Raw genomic sequence first — 15,781 nt, forward strand, 5'->3', positions numbered from 1 at the left:
TCCTTGGTTTAGATCAGCTTTGGTATTTGGTTTCCTCAGCTCTGGCCTCTATCTTATCCATCAGATCGGCTTGAAATGACTTTTGGCCTCTATCAGAAACAAAGTCCCTCCCTGCTAAAGGATGGAGGTTTACTGCTGCGTCATTCTCAGCATCGTGTGTCAGGAGCCTGGAGCACTCATGCCCATAGCTCCTCAGGCAGGCCAGCCATTTAACTCATGCAGCGCTCAGACATATGTCTTATATTTTTGGATTCAAAAAGAAGCAATATTGGCTTCCCTGGTGGCGCAGTGGTTGAGAATCCGCCTGCCAATGCAGGGGACACGGGTCCGAGCCCTGGTCTGGGAAGATCCCACATGCCGCGGAGCGGCTAGGCCCATGAGCCACAATTACTGAGCCTGCGCATCTGGAGCCTGTGCTCCGCAACAAGAGAGGCCGCCATAGTGAGGCCCGTGCACTGCGATGAAGAGTGGCCCCCGCTTGCCACAACTAGAGAAAGCCCTTGCACAGAAACGAAGACCCAACACAGCCATAAAAAAAAAAAAAAAACACACACACACACACACACAAAAAGAAGCAATATTATCTTGCATCATGTTTGACTACAATAAAAATATGTGATCTCTTTCAGTGATAGAGTTTGGAAAACTCAGCGTGGTTTTCCCTTTTTCCTCTTCCTCAATTCTGGTTATCTGAAAGGGCTGAGGAAGAAGTGGCAAGGCCTTGAAATGTTAACTCCTTTCGAGCTGACCTCTCCACCTGTCTGAACCTCGCTATCTTACTTCTTTTTAAGATAAGAAGAGGCTTACCAGGCTGTTAAAAGTTGGACTTTGCTTTTACTCTTGAGCTATTTTACTAATTACACCATAAAGCTAATTAACAGTAAAACCTGGATACTAGAATCATGTCGTTTTCTTCCTCTATAAAAATCCAATTATTTCAGGAGTCACTGATGTAGTAGCTCAGGACCTTGCTCTGAATCTGACCATGATGAAAAGAAAGCATTTCCAGATTCCCCACCCCCTTTGCTCTGTGAAAGGTTTTAAAACCTAAAATCCACTAGAATCTGCATTACCGTTGGACTTCTCCATTTCTACCAGGAGACAACGTTCCTGCATAGATAGTTCAGATTCTAACTCTGGTTGTGATGGCCATGAAGTCAGAGCCTTGGTGTGGGAGTAGCTTCCGAGGAGGAAGTTCGGCAGCTTTAGAAATTGCATCAGTTCTTCCAAATCTCCAACGTACTATTTAGAGACCTGAAAAGTAATTTACTCTGGGATGCTCGTGGCCAAGAAAGTAAATGCAGCTCTTACTCTCAGAGTAAGTCCCACTGCAAAACAATCCAGCGCAGTTGTGCAGCAGGTGCTCGTTCTCTCTGCACATCGCTGTAGAGAGCACCGTTCTAAACGCCGGGGGTGCAGTGGTGCACAAGGCAGGTGGGGGTCTCTGTCCTCGGGGATGTGCTCCTGGATCCAGAGGATCTCCTCAGCTCTGTGTGATTTCAGTTCAAAACAGATGCGCCAAATGATTTGAAAAAAATTGTGCAAACTGCAGGCCCTGCCAGTGATATTATACTTCAAATCAGTTTAAGTGTGACGTTCGAGGGATTTTAAAGAAATCTTTCGTGCAGTCATTTAGGCAGGTGGAGAAAGATACCAGGTACACTATGGGTAACACAAGACTTAGAAGAGAGACTGAAAAAGGCAGCCAAGTGTTTCCACTGACATGGCTGACTTGGGTAAGTATAGAGGAAGTGCTTTTTAAAATTTTGGCTTATGACTGTAACAATGCATTACAAATACTCTATAACTCCCACAAAGGAATGAGATGCTACTATTACCTTATACTTTATTTTCTCTTAGCTGACAAGACACTGTGATCCCTGGCCTTGTGACATCCTCTGTATTTTTATATCCCAAGTTGGGCACATTCGGGGCACAAACTCCACGATGGAGGATCAATGGAACGTGGGTGCCTCCTGTTTGAGAAACCAGCTTTTACTTTTTTTACATAAAGTGGAGACAAACAGAAATCAGAATGAAGAAGGAATCTGAGCAAATAAACAAGCAGGTCACTAAGAAGTGGACAGAGATTTGCAGGCATAGAAGAGGACGACTGATTTTGAACATGCTGGCTCGCTGGACCTCCACAGACTGGAAAAGAATATAAAAGCGGAACTCAACTGAAGTCTTACTAAAAACAGACGCAGGTGGCCTAGGCAATTTCATTGAGGCAGAGATCTAATACACAGTAATTTTATCAGCAAATGTTTAGAGTTTTTTGCCTAAAAATGCAAAAAAAACTTTATTAACCTCAAAAATTGCATACTTTATCTTACAACTTTTAGCTTCTAATAAATAAAACATCTGCTCTTAATTCACTTACATAAAAAGAAAAAACTGAGACAAATGTTGCCATATAGGCTGACTCCTACTTCCATATAATGTCTTTTTTTTTTTTTTTTTTTTTTTTAGCAGAGAAAGGTTTATGGCAGGGCCAAGCAAGGAGAACGTGTGGCTTGTGCTCAAAAACCCCAAACTCTACAATGTCTTAACTGCTGTAAAGGCAGATCAGACCACAGTTTTGAGACTTTTCTGAAAGTCCCATTTTTGCTTTATTTTATTCTACTTCTGGGACAGGAGTCCAGGTCTCCTTTATAAAGGCGAAAAGAGCCTTTCAGGTTTCTTCAACATACTGGAAAGAACAGGTGATGACACAGGGTTCCAAGTTAATAGAGAAATTATAAACTTCCCTGAGTTCCACCAAGAGAAATCTCACCAAACTGATAAACATAGTAACTTCTGGCTGATTCCTACTTCATGCAAAGAGGACGGACTTTCTCAGTAATAGAACTTATTAATCTTTGTATTAAGCATCTGTTATGGGTTGATTAAGCACTTCATGGATAGAAGTTCAAGGAAACATTCCATTTCCAACTTGATAAAGAGTATAAAGACTGACTCTTACATAGGCTAAGAAAACTTTGAGGTAGAAGCCCAGCGTGGCCAGTTTCTGCACCAGAGGAGTTTCTGCACCTACAGGAGGTGGTTCATCCTGTCACAGCCCAAGAGCTGTCAGGAACACTCCACCAGCAGCCTCCGGGTGGGTTTGCAGACTGACTTCAGGTCTGATTGCATTTTGTCGCTGAAATGTAATCCTGCTATAGAGGGTTGTTCCTCCCTCATTAGAGGGTACACAGTCAGGGCTGGCCTCCTGGGCAGAAATAAGAGGCAAAAGGCACCTGCTAATAATCTCTGGAAACACCAGCGCCAGCCTCCCTTCTGTGCAGCAGACGTCTTTAAAACAAGAACATGGGGCCGGAGCCCTGACAAAGAAATGCCACTCAGAGGTTTCCCCCAAGTTAACTAGAACAACTTGAATTTCTGTTTACACAGCCGGGGGCCTGGAAGGGATACTGAAGTGAGAAGAGAAAGCTGCTTAGGGGATAAGCAAGATGAGATATTTCCTAGGGTGGAGGGCAGGACCTAATAAACAAACTGAAATCAAACCCTGTTTATTTTTGTTGGGACAACTTTAGACCAGTTCCAAAGTTAGTACAGTGCCTGACAACCAGAATGCCGTCAGTCTTAAACTCTCTAAACATTACACAGAAAAGCATCCTGCTTCCCTTCCCTTTTGTTTAAAATCACTCGGCACTAACTGTGACCACCGGGGCTGTGGAGCAGGGCCCCCTGGAACTGAGAGCTCTGAAGAATGTGCAGGAAGCACCCCGGGGCTCCTTCTGACAAGAACACTCCCCGATTATAAATGCCACAACCTCTGTTTCCAGGAATCATAGCGGATCCCGCACAATGAGTCCTTGAACTCCTCAAATGGGACTAGCCTCTCAACGCAAACAGAAAAATAGAAGAGCTCCATTCTCTCTCCCACGAGACATCCAGAAGTATGGGAGGACAGTGAAGTGCTGAGGTGTGGGGCCAGGCACGGCCACAACCCGGCTGCACTACAACCCCTTAGACAGCACGCTGCTCCCACCGGGGTCACAATAAGGTGACTGAAGTTGTCATGCGCTATTTATTTAAGCAAAGAGTGTGCAGGATGAGGTACACCACACCAAAGTGTTTTCTCAGATATTCTCGCCCTTCAAAAACTTATCATTGGGACGCAATATCCAGGCCTTTCTCCTGCAGAAGGACGGATGCCATATTTAAAGTGAGATACCAGAGTCCACGTGACGTCTGTTACCCACGTCAGGTGCACCCTGTGTTAGGAGAGCTGTAACTCTTGAGCCAGTATATAGTCGTATCCCGTTCACTGTTTACAAAGTGCTTTCATATATGTATATTATGTCGCTTAATTTTCATAGCACTTTAGTGAAGCACAGGATGATATTATTATTCCCATCTTATAGATGAGGAAACTGAGCTACAGTTACGTCCTACCACTGAGACCTACAGCTAGAACGTGCCAGAAATGGGGTCAAAGTACATTCTCTTTCCAATACACAGAAGTTTTTAATTTTAAGAAAACACACTGGAGAAACAGCTGTGAAAAGTGTTCCAATGATGATGCCGGTATCATAACATTATGGCTTAAAAATGTACAACATTTAGTTCTGTGGGTTGTATATCTTAGAGATGCTGAATTAAATATTTACTGTTTGATTCCTGGGCTGAGTTAAATACACAATAATCAACAGATGTTCCAAAGAGATACTATTTGTATTTATCTCTAAGAAAAGATACCTATGGGACTTCCCTGGTGGTCCAGTGGTTAAGACTCCGTGCTCCCAATGCAGGGGGCCCGGGTTCCATCCCTGGTCAGGGAACTAGATCCCACATGCATGCCGCAACTAAGAGTCCACATGCCACAACTAAGAAGTCTGCATGTCACAACTAAGAGGCCCGCATGCCGCAACTAAGAGTCTGCACGCCACAACCTAGACCCAGCGCAGCTAAAATAAATAAATAATTAAATAAATATTTAAAACAACAAAACAAAAAAAACTCTGTAATGATCATAGAGGAAAAGAATCTAAAACACAGTGGATATATATATATGTATAACTGATTCACTGTGCTATACAGCAGAAACTAACACAACATTGTAAATCAACTATATTCCAATAAAAATTTTAAAAAGATACCTAAACAAATCAACATAAATCTAAGCAAAAAAATGAATGTGGTATGATAGACTGACTTGATATAAAGCGTAGGCATGGTCCCTACCAAGAAGAAACATTATTAACCATTTGCTAGTTAAAGATCACTATGGAGAGGAAATAGAATTACACCATCACGACTGAGTGCCAAGCCAGCTGGACTCCACCTGAAAGCTCTAACTCAAATATTAATATAAGACATATAAAAATATTAAAAAATAGCTAACCTCTAATCAGACAGATGTACAACCTACAAGAAAATCATTTTTTCATGTACCATCTATAATAGAACTTGTTTTCAGAGATCCTTAAAGATATGAGATACTTAAAGACACTTAAAAGATACTAGATGACTTGAAGACATGTAATCAGAGCATCGTAACTTTGTTCACATCAAATTACGAAATAAATATGCGTGTGTATATATACATACACACACACATAACATACAAACAACTATCATCCCAAGATAACTAACCTTCAACAAAAACTTAAATGAGAAAGATGCACTGACTCAGGGATTTCCAGCCAAAAAATATCTAAATATCTGATATATAAATATCTCTAAATATATGACCTCAAATATTTTCTAAAATAATACACGGTTACAAATAAGTAAAAATGCTTGCCAAATGGTAAGTTTCAAAACAACATTCTATGCACTGAGTCATACTTATGACTTGGCCAACACAAGGGCTGCTTACGCAACTCTTCATCGGGGGACACCTGAGCATCTACATTTCCAAAGTCAACAGGTATGATGTAGCAGCAATATGAGCTTGAAGACCTCATACATTAAATTAAGAAAGATCTTTATGATCAAGGTAGTGCCTTTCTTTATAATATTTCTGTAATAGATAATATAAAATTTATATTACATAATGTAAATATAATAGTTATGAACATAACCTTCAGGAATGACTGCACCCCTGGCCATGGTGCAGATCTGCTGGGATGATCTTGCTAGACAGAAGTTGCTAGAGTCTGGCCCTTCGCAGAAGCATCACCCACACAAACATCAGAGCAAGGGTGATGTGTCAGGACAAGCATCCCCTCAGGCACAGGAAGTGCCGGTGCTGTAAGGGTTTTGGGCTTAATTGTTTGCTGCCCTTTAGGAGCGATGGAATAAAGATCTCACTGAAGCACCGAAATAATGTTTTGCTCCAGAGAGGTTAGAAAGGCATGGAGCATGTAGTCAGTGATAAGGCTATCAAGGCTATCTTGCATGGTGAAGTCTGTCATGGCGAAGGCATCTGTTGTTTATAAGGAACCACATATCAAATCTGCTATCACACATTAGAATTCCCAACAGGCCTTTTATCCTCCCCCCGCCCCCGCCCCGATCTACATTCAAGTCATCTCTTGATTCTTGTTCCCCTTTCTTTAAGCCATCATTACAGTCAAAAAGCCTATGAAAATAAAATCTAAGTTTGTGTGTATTTGTGTAGGAAGCTGGAATATAAAAAAATTAGGGAATCAGAAGATGTTCCATTAAAATGATTGGGTAATTACTACTTAGTTTCCTTCTAGGACAAGGATGAATTCCCTAATGATGGGTATTATAAGTAATTAGGCAAAGCTGTTCACTTTTCAAAATTAATCATCAATCCTATTAATTATGTCTGTATTACACATTCTATTAAATTAGCACACATAATATGAGGCCTTCATACACCAGAAGAGAAGCATTATCATTGCACTTTAGTGACTTGATAATTTATCTGAAAGGAACACAAACATTCGTAATTACACTACTTTTAGTAGGATCACCCTTTTCAATTCTCTTGTGGTAAGAAAAAAGGCTACTTTACAAGGTGAAAGCAAGCACACTTTTCTTCAGGGGTTTTAGCACTAAAAAAGAAGCCAGATTAAAGGTAGGTTTGAGGTTTTTAGAGATCCATATTTGACTGATTAGGGAGAACATTCCCCCAGGGAGGAGACCTGCAGCCATGGTGAGGTCAGCACTATAGGCTTGGAGGAGGCACATGTGACCCCGGGAACAGATTATCTGGGTTAATAAGGGGCTGAGTTCAAACTGAGAAAGCCTAAAACGAGACAATGAAAGCACTGGTCCTCGATGCCTGCTGAGAAGCAACTGGGGGCTTTATGACATGCAGAATGATGGCCTTCCTACCTTCTTCCTTTGCTAGGTGATCTTGATGGGGATGCAGGCTTTGCCACTGGGGCATCACCAGTAACCGCCTGCAGGTGTACTAGTGCTGCCCGGGCTTGGTGCCCTTACAGAGGGACCACACTCACGTGAAGCTGACAAGAGAATAAGCCTGGAGAGGCCAAGGGAGCAAACTGGAGGGTCAGAAAATCCCCATATCACAGTCATGAACTGAACTTGACTTCATATGCTTGGACATAACCTGGTCCTTGCTACTTGCAGAAAAGTATGATGCATATAGAGGCTCCTAATGACTATTTCAGTAAGAAAACATGTATGAAGCACTAAGATGAATGCAAGGACAACAGCACACAGCATCACACATCAAATGTTAAGACTCCCCAATACATTCCCCAGAAGATACGTCATAGGTTTATACAGTACAGTTATACCTGTGTCAAGGGGAGGGGGTAGTAGTTGTGGAGGGAGATGTAACAGAAATAAAATTTCCACTCTATCATTATGAGCTTATATGAACCACAATTTAGTGAAAGTGCTTACAATCTAACTTGAAATCAAAATCACAAATTGGGGCCAAATTGGTATTTTCTTCCCCACACTAAAGATGAATGTATAGTCTAAATCAAGGGTTCCCAGCCCCTGGGCTGCGACCGCTACCAGTCTGAGGTCTGTTAGGAACCGGGCCGCACAGCAGGAGGCGAGTGGCGGGTGAGTGAGTGAAGCGTCATCTGCGGCTCCCCGCCGCTCCCCATCGCTCGCGCTACCAGCCTGAACCAACGCTACCTCCCCCCATGGAAAAACTGTCTTCCATGAAACTGGCTCCTGGTGCCCAAACGGTTGGGGACTGCTGGTCTAAATAATGCAGGAATTGGAATAGGAAAATATGCAGGCAAAAAAAAAAAAAAAAAAAAAAAGACAGCACAGAATACTATGATATGCAGGTTTCTTTCCATAAGTTTGGTTTTGTTAAATTGGTTTTGTGAGAAAGAGAAGTGATTTACTGTTATCACATGGAAACAAATTTACTAGTTGAGTAATCTACTAATCACACATATTTACCAGTTAAGTAGCAAAACACAACAGGAACTTTTTTTATCTAAAAATAATTAAATTTGAGGGTTTTCAACACACAAGAAATTCACTGCTGGGTTTTTCCTCTGAAGGTAATAGAATTCTCAGGCCTCCTGGGCCCTAGTTTCCAACTGTGATCCAAGTGCCCCTGGTTGATTTATCATCTGTTTCCTTTAGGACTGAAGTTTTGGTATTTAAATACAGTGGTCCTGGCTGGACATTTCCCCCTCCCTCCACCAACACCCTGGTCTGGAATAGTGGCCTGGTTACACCTTTCATTCAGGTCTCACCAAGGGCTGTGCCACTTTCCAGATGACTGTTGGTCAGCTCTCTGAGAAGACACGTAGCAGTAAGCTGGGTGGATGCCTTGATACATTTTTGGCTCCATTTAGGAGCTACGAAGCTTTCGGGTATTACAGCAGACCCAACGCTCCAGTCACTAAGAGGGGCAGCAACCGTATGTCCCGATTTACTAGGGACACTCCCGGCCTACAGCCATGGTCCCAACATAATTATTAACAGTCCCCACTTCACTCACAAAAGCATGGTTTAAAGAATAAATTGGATAGACAGCACCCTATTAAAAGAATCCATCTTTCACACATAATTTTTAATTTTCCCCGACCATTACATTGAGAAACTCAAGCTCTGTAAAATTCCTGAGACCAGAAATTGTGCTTTAAAAATCTTTCCCTCTCTTGTATACCAATGCGTAGAATAAGTCTCCAGAGGAAGTGGCCCCACAGAGTGGCCAGAGGAGCTGTCCTGATAAGCTTGAATGGTGGCCAATGTGCACCTGAGCGCCATTTATCGACTCATCTATGGGGATCGTTACAAAGCCCTGTGGCCAGAGGATTTCTCCTCCTCCTCAGGCATCGCCCCAAATATATGCACTGACTTGCATCTACGAAGCATGCAAAAATCTTCAGCAATAAATTGCACGATGCCTGTCATTAATACAGCTTGCCTAATTTTTCACCTGCTAACTCTGATTACAGGTTCACAACTGGACTGTGATATGTCACTGTCTTTCACTTGACTTTATGAGCTTTACTTGAGACAAAAGCAATCAAAGAGAGTGAGAGCCTTGGGAGCAGGGACTGTGCCTGTAGTAGAGCTGCCAGCTGTCTGAGCCTCGCCTTCTGGACTCCAGAACGGCATCTGGCTTGTGTCCATAGGACCAGTTTTGGTATAGACGTCAGGGGCTGATATACATATGTCCTCTGCTCACAAGATGTATCCCCGTGGGTCACATGAAGGAGAGGGCTCTGTCAGTCACTCAGGCCTCACTCTGTGTCCCTAAGCCCTCCACACGGACAACCACATGGTTTAAATAGAATCAATGAAGTGTTAGCAGACAGAGGAGTAATTGGGGGATTAAATTAGTATATGGTATTTAGCTGATCTCAAGGCAGTGGCAAGCTTAGGCACTAAGTGTACTCTGATATGGGACATGGTGTTTCTCTGTGGACAAAAAGACCACGGTCAGTAACAGGGTGAAGGAAGAGTTCCAATATTGAAAATCCTGAAATGGCAAAGGAGCCCAAGAGAGACAGCGCTATAGCATCACGACATCCTCAGAGAGCATTTCTTATTCTTAGTATGCTTTATCTCAGGAACACATCCACCATGTCTTTCCTCCGCCTGATGTGACTACATTGATTCTATGTGGCACGTCAACCAGAAAAACAGATTTCAAAATTGTTAACTGATCTAGGCAAATGGCTGTCAATGTAGATTTAGTGGCCACTGGGAGAAAGGAAGGATTTTTTTTCTTGGTCTTACCTATGCAGTAGGGACAACACTGGCCTTTTCTCAACACAGGTCTTTCACAGGATACTGAAGGGCAAGACTCAGAGTAACAGCTAATTACGCTATCCATGCACACGCAGCTGGTACACACATCTGGCTTCCAGGACTCCGCTGCCAGGAATATATCCCCTTCATCATTTTTGCAGTAACTAGGCACGCTGTCATTATGGGATGAGGAAGGCTGGATAGGTTCATCTGGAAAAATGAACAGAAGGTCAGCAGAAAAAAAGATGCTGCAGGCCACCCACTGTGCAACACAGTGAGTTTCACTCTGTCCCATACAAAGCATGCTCGGTCACCAGGGCTTTGTGTGCCTCCTTAAAATGGACTCAGTAATGACACAGCACATCTGACTCTGACAGGGTCTGGAGTTTTAAAACAAAAACAACAAAGACCAAAAGGGATCTGTTGCAGAGATTCTGTTAGTTGCTTGCACGATATCCACTCTACCTTTCCTCCTTAACTTAACGAGCTCCTGATTTTAAGGTCGGGGGTGGGGTGGCTGAGGCCCTGGATCACAAGGGGGATGTGTCACGTGGGACCACTGCTCCCTCCTTTTCTAGTCTCCGGCACAGCTAGGGGTGGCCATGTCACCTGGCTGTGGCTAACGGATTCACTGGCTAATCAGGGATTTCTGGGAAAGCTTTCACTTTCTTAAAAGAAGGGCAGATGTGAAGCTACCCACATGCTTCCACATTCTTCCTGCCTTGAATATGAGTGTGTCGCCTGTAGCTATAATACCCTTATCATACCTGTAAGAGAGAGGCCTTGATATCACTAAGACACTAAATCAATGGGGTCAACATCTGTCTCCAAGCTTCTCATAATGTATGGAAAAGAAACCTCTGTTTAAAAACTGTAGCTGGGTTTTCTCTTACTTGCAGCCACACGCAGTCCTAACCAATTAACACCCAAACAGATTTTCAAACTGTATGTAACACTTCAATGTTCAGGCAGTCACATTAATGGCTGAAAGATGATGGGAAATGTAAATCACTCCTGAGGATGCACCTACAGAGAAATCATCTGCAAGACTTGTGTGTTTTTGCTACATAAATACAGACTAGAGGGTCTCCAGATCTAGTAACAACTTGAAACAGAAAAGAACATCACCAGAAAACTCAGATATCTCTTTGGGTCTTGCCATTCACTGAATTGACTTGAGAGCTGTAAGCTCAAGCAGAAAGCTGACTGGGATACAACAAAGGAAAGTGTAATACTAGTTAGTGAGGTTTCCTAGTTTAGAAATGTCACAATTGCACTGACAAGAGAGCACTTCCAACCACTTTTGCACTTGAGAGTCTAGAAAAAGCCATGATGGTCCCACCCAGCAAACCTCTAAGAGAATCCCATTTTCTCAAAGGATACAGGGTCAGAAGAATCATCTGTTCTCATAGTCAACATCATGAAGTCTGCTCTTTCATTTACATGTAGTTATCACAGTGATGCAGAAGCTCTAAGTGTCCCACTTTCCTCCCATCCACCTCCTGAATACACCCTACAGCCAACAAGTTTGATTTGACAAGAGGAGTCTCTTTGAGAAGCGGGGCAATTGCTTTATTTTGGGCTCTGAACCCAAAGCGTGCAACTGTATCTCCTACTGCCAGTCCTGAAGGCAGCGACAGTGAAAGAAGAGCCATTGGTTCCATTGTTCCAAATGTGCTTCAGGTCCAATTTTAGGTAAGTTTCCATAGATCACATGCATATGAGTTAAAGATGGTAAAATGGGATTACTTTCTCAGGCATCTCTTCTGGATCATCCATGTCTAGGGATAATTTCTTTTTAAGAGATTGACTGATGTTAACTTTTGATTTGGCTGGAAATCAGGGCAACTCACACTACTCTACACGAGGCTCTGCAAATTGCCACGAGGTTTCTGTGTGTTATGACAGCTTAGCTCTCACAAGCAACACCCAACCTGGTGTCTGAAAACTTAGAAGAGGAAGCAGGGACGGCAGCGATGGAAGCATGAAATAGTAGCTGAAATGAACATCCTAGAGTCTGGAGGGGACCCCAGGAGACATGGGAATGTGCCGGCAGAGCTGGAGTGAGAGCTGCAGCTGAGATGCAGTGTCTGCAGGTCTTTAGCCCCCAGAGCAAGAGACTTCTGAGCCCTGACTGAAGACGTCATTTGGGCATCTTGCCCAGGCTATCTTCCTCCTTTGGGCCTTTCTTTCAATTTTTAGGAAAAAATGAGACCCCTTCTTTACACTTCTGATTCTAAATATTAAGTCACTTATTTTGTTTTTACCAGTTCTTTCACTGGTGTTCATTCATTCTTTTTATTTCTATACCAGAGAAATAAAAGAAGAAACGAGGGATCTCTCTTCCGTGCTACGCTTCTTTCCAACTTTAAAAAATCAAAAATGAAAGAGAATTTTAAAAGCGTGAAAAAAGAAAGAAGTGCTTTTCTATTCTCTGCCTTTCTCACCTTGGTGAAGTATCATCACCTACAGGGATGCTCAGTCTTTCTTCATGAGCCCACTTCCGTTTCTAGACCTTGCTCTAAACCAGGCCAGAGGAGAGGGGGAGTTAAGGACAGAGGGAACGACAAGGCATCCCAGGAGATACAATCACCATGAGGGATGCAACTCTTCTAGTTGTACATATATATCATTTTGGGACAACTTTAGGATGCAAGTATCCTAAGATTAGAGATGGTATTTTTCTAGATGTGAAATACTCCATTTATCAATGCTGCTGTCGAAATTTACTGCAATGTGAAGAAATCAATGTTCTGAATTTTAAGACTTTTTATCTTTTTATCGCTGCAACACAACCATGAACGGAAAGTTCAGAAAGATCAATGATGGGGTAGGTGACTGATTTTAAAATACAAGAGCATTCTAGATACAAACTTATTCACAGATTTAAGTGTAACCTTCAGAATACTGATCTAGGAAACAGAAAGTCCTGACATTTAAGATGAAGGCTATCACTGAAGTATCTCTCAAGTTATATGTAAAGTAAGGGAGAGTCACCTAGGCATACGTTTATATAGGAGAAGCCAAAGCCAGGCACACATGGGGTGCTTGTTCCTGTTTCTAGAGGGGAGATCTCTGCTCTGCTAGAATCGGCAGGGCCTCTGCTCACGCGCACTGGCCTTCAGACCTGGCTCTAAGAAATCAGTCCTTGGCACACACAGGAGTCCCATTTCCAGGGAGCTCTTGTTCTTTGCCTGGGCTGAACCTCTGAGTCCAGTCAGGTGTCCCACCAATAAATTTGGGCCAACCCCTATATTTGTCCTCAGATCCTCGGACAAGTGGGAACAGAGGTACTTCCCACTTTAGTTAAAGCTTCCTGGGTTCCACGTGCTCTTAATGCTTTCCTTTCCAGGCACTCCTCTCACTCTGTCATGATTTACTTAAAGGTGGAGTACTGGATTGCTCAGCTCTTCTTTTGGATTACTGCTCCATAGGACAGGAGTTGTGGCTGTTCTCATCAACCCCGGGATCCCCATGGCTCAATTCAGGCATTCCATAAGCACTTGTAAAATGAATATATGAACGGATATACATTCATGATCACCACTGAAGAGACCACTCAGAGTAGTTTCCACCAGGAGGATGGGAATAGTCATGGTCATATATTAACAGAGAAATGTTAGGGTTTGTGTCTAAGTAAAAGAGTGATGATAAAAATATAGGAGGGACTAGGGTATATCCTAACAACGTAATACATCTGAACTATTTCTTATACTAGAAAAGACATTGCACTGATTAAGCTTTTCAGATTAACATGGTTGAAAATTACGCCAAAGATTCTGTACTAAGATGATAATACCTCAGCAGCAGGGCATGATGACAACAGCAAATAATGTTGCTATCCCCACAATTTCCTCTGATGCAATTAAAAAATATCATCAATGTGAACCCAGGAAGAATTCTGGACATCAACTACGCTGGTTATATAATGACAGAACAATAGATTCTAGCTGGCTGACTAGATAATCCAATGTAAAAAAAGTAATAAAATACAAGGGCTTGTGTTTTACTAAGCAGAAATGCTCTAAGACCATACATTTAGAAGGTAAATGATTATTGATTTAAGTTGAAAAGATAAAAGACTGAGCAACAACAAAACTATTGTGCTGTCAACTTGGTAATTATACAAATTAAGTCATATATTCTAGTGTTAATTAGAATTGCTACTTTCGTTGCATCATCAGCAACTTATGTTTAAAAGTCTGACAAAATTTCATTATATTTGTTTCATGACCATAAATTCACCTGCTAAGGCCAGATTATCTGAGAACTAAAAAAACCAAGAAAACAATAGTACTCTTTGTACATATGCAGTGCTGGTCACTTAGTACTTTTGGATCTTAACTTAATCATCACAGATTTGAGAAGGTGGGCATTATGCATCTTTTAGCGATTCCTCTGTTTAACATTCTCAAAGTATCTCCACCACCCTTACATATTTCAAAGAATTTTATTTACATTATTTATCAATAACTGCTCTTCACATTTTGTAAAGACAAAGATGACTTTTCACATTAGCAAAATCATCTGGAATCATCTGGTACAGCAGGACTGTCTCTTGAGTCTGAGATGCAGGGTTAAGAAAAAAAGGGTAGAAAGAAACAATTTTTTTTTTTGCTGTTGTTGTTCAAAGTCACCTCAGGTGCAAGGCATATTGATTGCATAAATATGCGGTCGATAGAAAGGAATGAATTTAGAAAGCTGCCTGCCAGATGTTCCTGCCCGGGTTACTGGAGACTGGGTCTGGCACACTCCCACGTGGGGCTCAACCCAGCCCACCGGTCCTGCAGAATGACAATGCCCAGACTGCAGCCCCTCCCCGCCGGCCCAGTGCATCCCGAGGCGCAGTGCCGGTTACCTGGACACTGTGGGCAGCAGGAGTCCTGGGTGCGCGTGGGGTTCTGGCACAGCAGCGGTGGGCACACCTCTGTCTCACACAGCACCCGCCCACTGTGGCAGGTGCACTGAGTACAGGTGTCAATGTGCCACGTTTCTCCTTCCACAAAGTACTCTCCCCCAGGGGCATGGCAAATGGAGGGGGTGCTGAGCTCCGGCTTCTGCACCACAAAGTCATCTGGGGAACGACACAAAATCCAAACACAAGAAATTATTCATCTGCAGTCTTACCAGCTCGGGAAGAACCTGGTGCTGTGGGCTTTAAGGGACAGAGAAGATGAATTGGCTGTTTCCCTCAAGAGAACAGGGAAGAAAACATTCCATGCACAGAAATATAAGGCAATAGCAGAAGAGCTAGTTTCAGGAAGTGAGGTTCAAGTGGTTCCAGTTTGTCAATAGTAATGAGAGGCTCCAACGAGATAATTAAATTACGGGGACTCCTACTGTTGAAGAGAACAGGAGCCCCTTAGGGGATGTCTGCGAATGTGTAGGGTTATCTAGAATAAAGATCTCTCATTTACTGAATGCTTACTATGGTCCAGTTTCCATGTTAGTGCTTTACATATGTCACTTCACTTATTCCTTACACCAATCATGTGAACAGGTACTGTTATCCTATTTAACATATAAGGAAACTGAGAACCCAGAATATTAAGGGCAGACAAGGGATCTGAACCCAAGTCTATGTTTGTCTGGATCATGGATACACCTCCAGATTAAATACAATTGTAAACTGATTTGTGCCCCATTCACTTCATTATCT

At 42.5% G+C, this 15,781-nt stretch overlaps 1 protein-coding gene across 1 annotated transcript in view; it reads right to left on the bottom strand.

Annotated features, from left to right (window-relative positions):
- CRIM1 (cysteine rich transmembrane BMP regulator 1) overlaps positions 1-15,781 on the bottom strand; it is a 205,158-nt gene that overhangs the window by 22,966 nt on the left and 166,411 nt on the right. The window contains exons 12-13 of the mRNA XM_059943606.1: positions 14,981-15,196; positions 10,111-10,332 (exon numbers count right to left, since the gene is read on the bottom strand). Coding sequence (XP_059799589.1) covers positions 10,111-10,332; positions 14,981-15,196 — 438 coding nt within the window. The remainder of the gene's footprint in view (positions 1-10,110; positions 10,333-14,980; positions 15,197-15,781) is intronic.

The sequence above is a fragment of the Balaenoptera ricei genome, chromosome 13 (assembly GCF_028023285.1).
Source record: "Balaenoptera ricei isolate mBalRic1 chromosome 13, mBalRic1.hap2, whole genome shotgun sequence".
NCBI classification, from domain to species: Eukaryota; Metazoa; Chordata; class Mammalia; order Artiodactyla; family Balaenopteridae; genus Balaenoptera; species Balaenoptera ricei.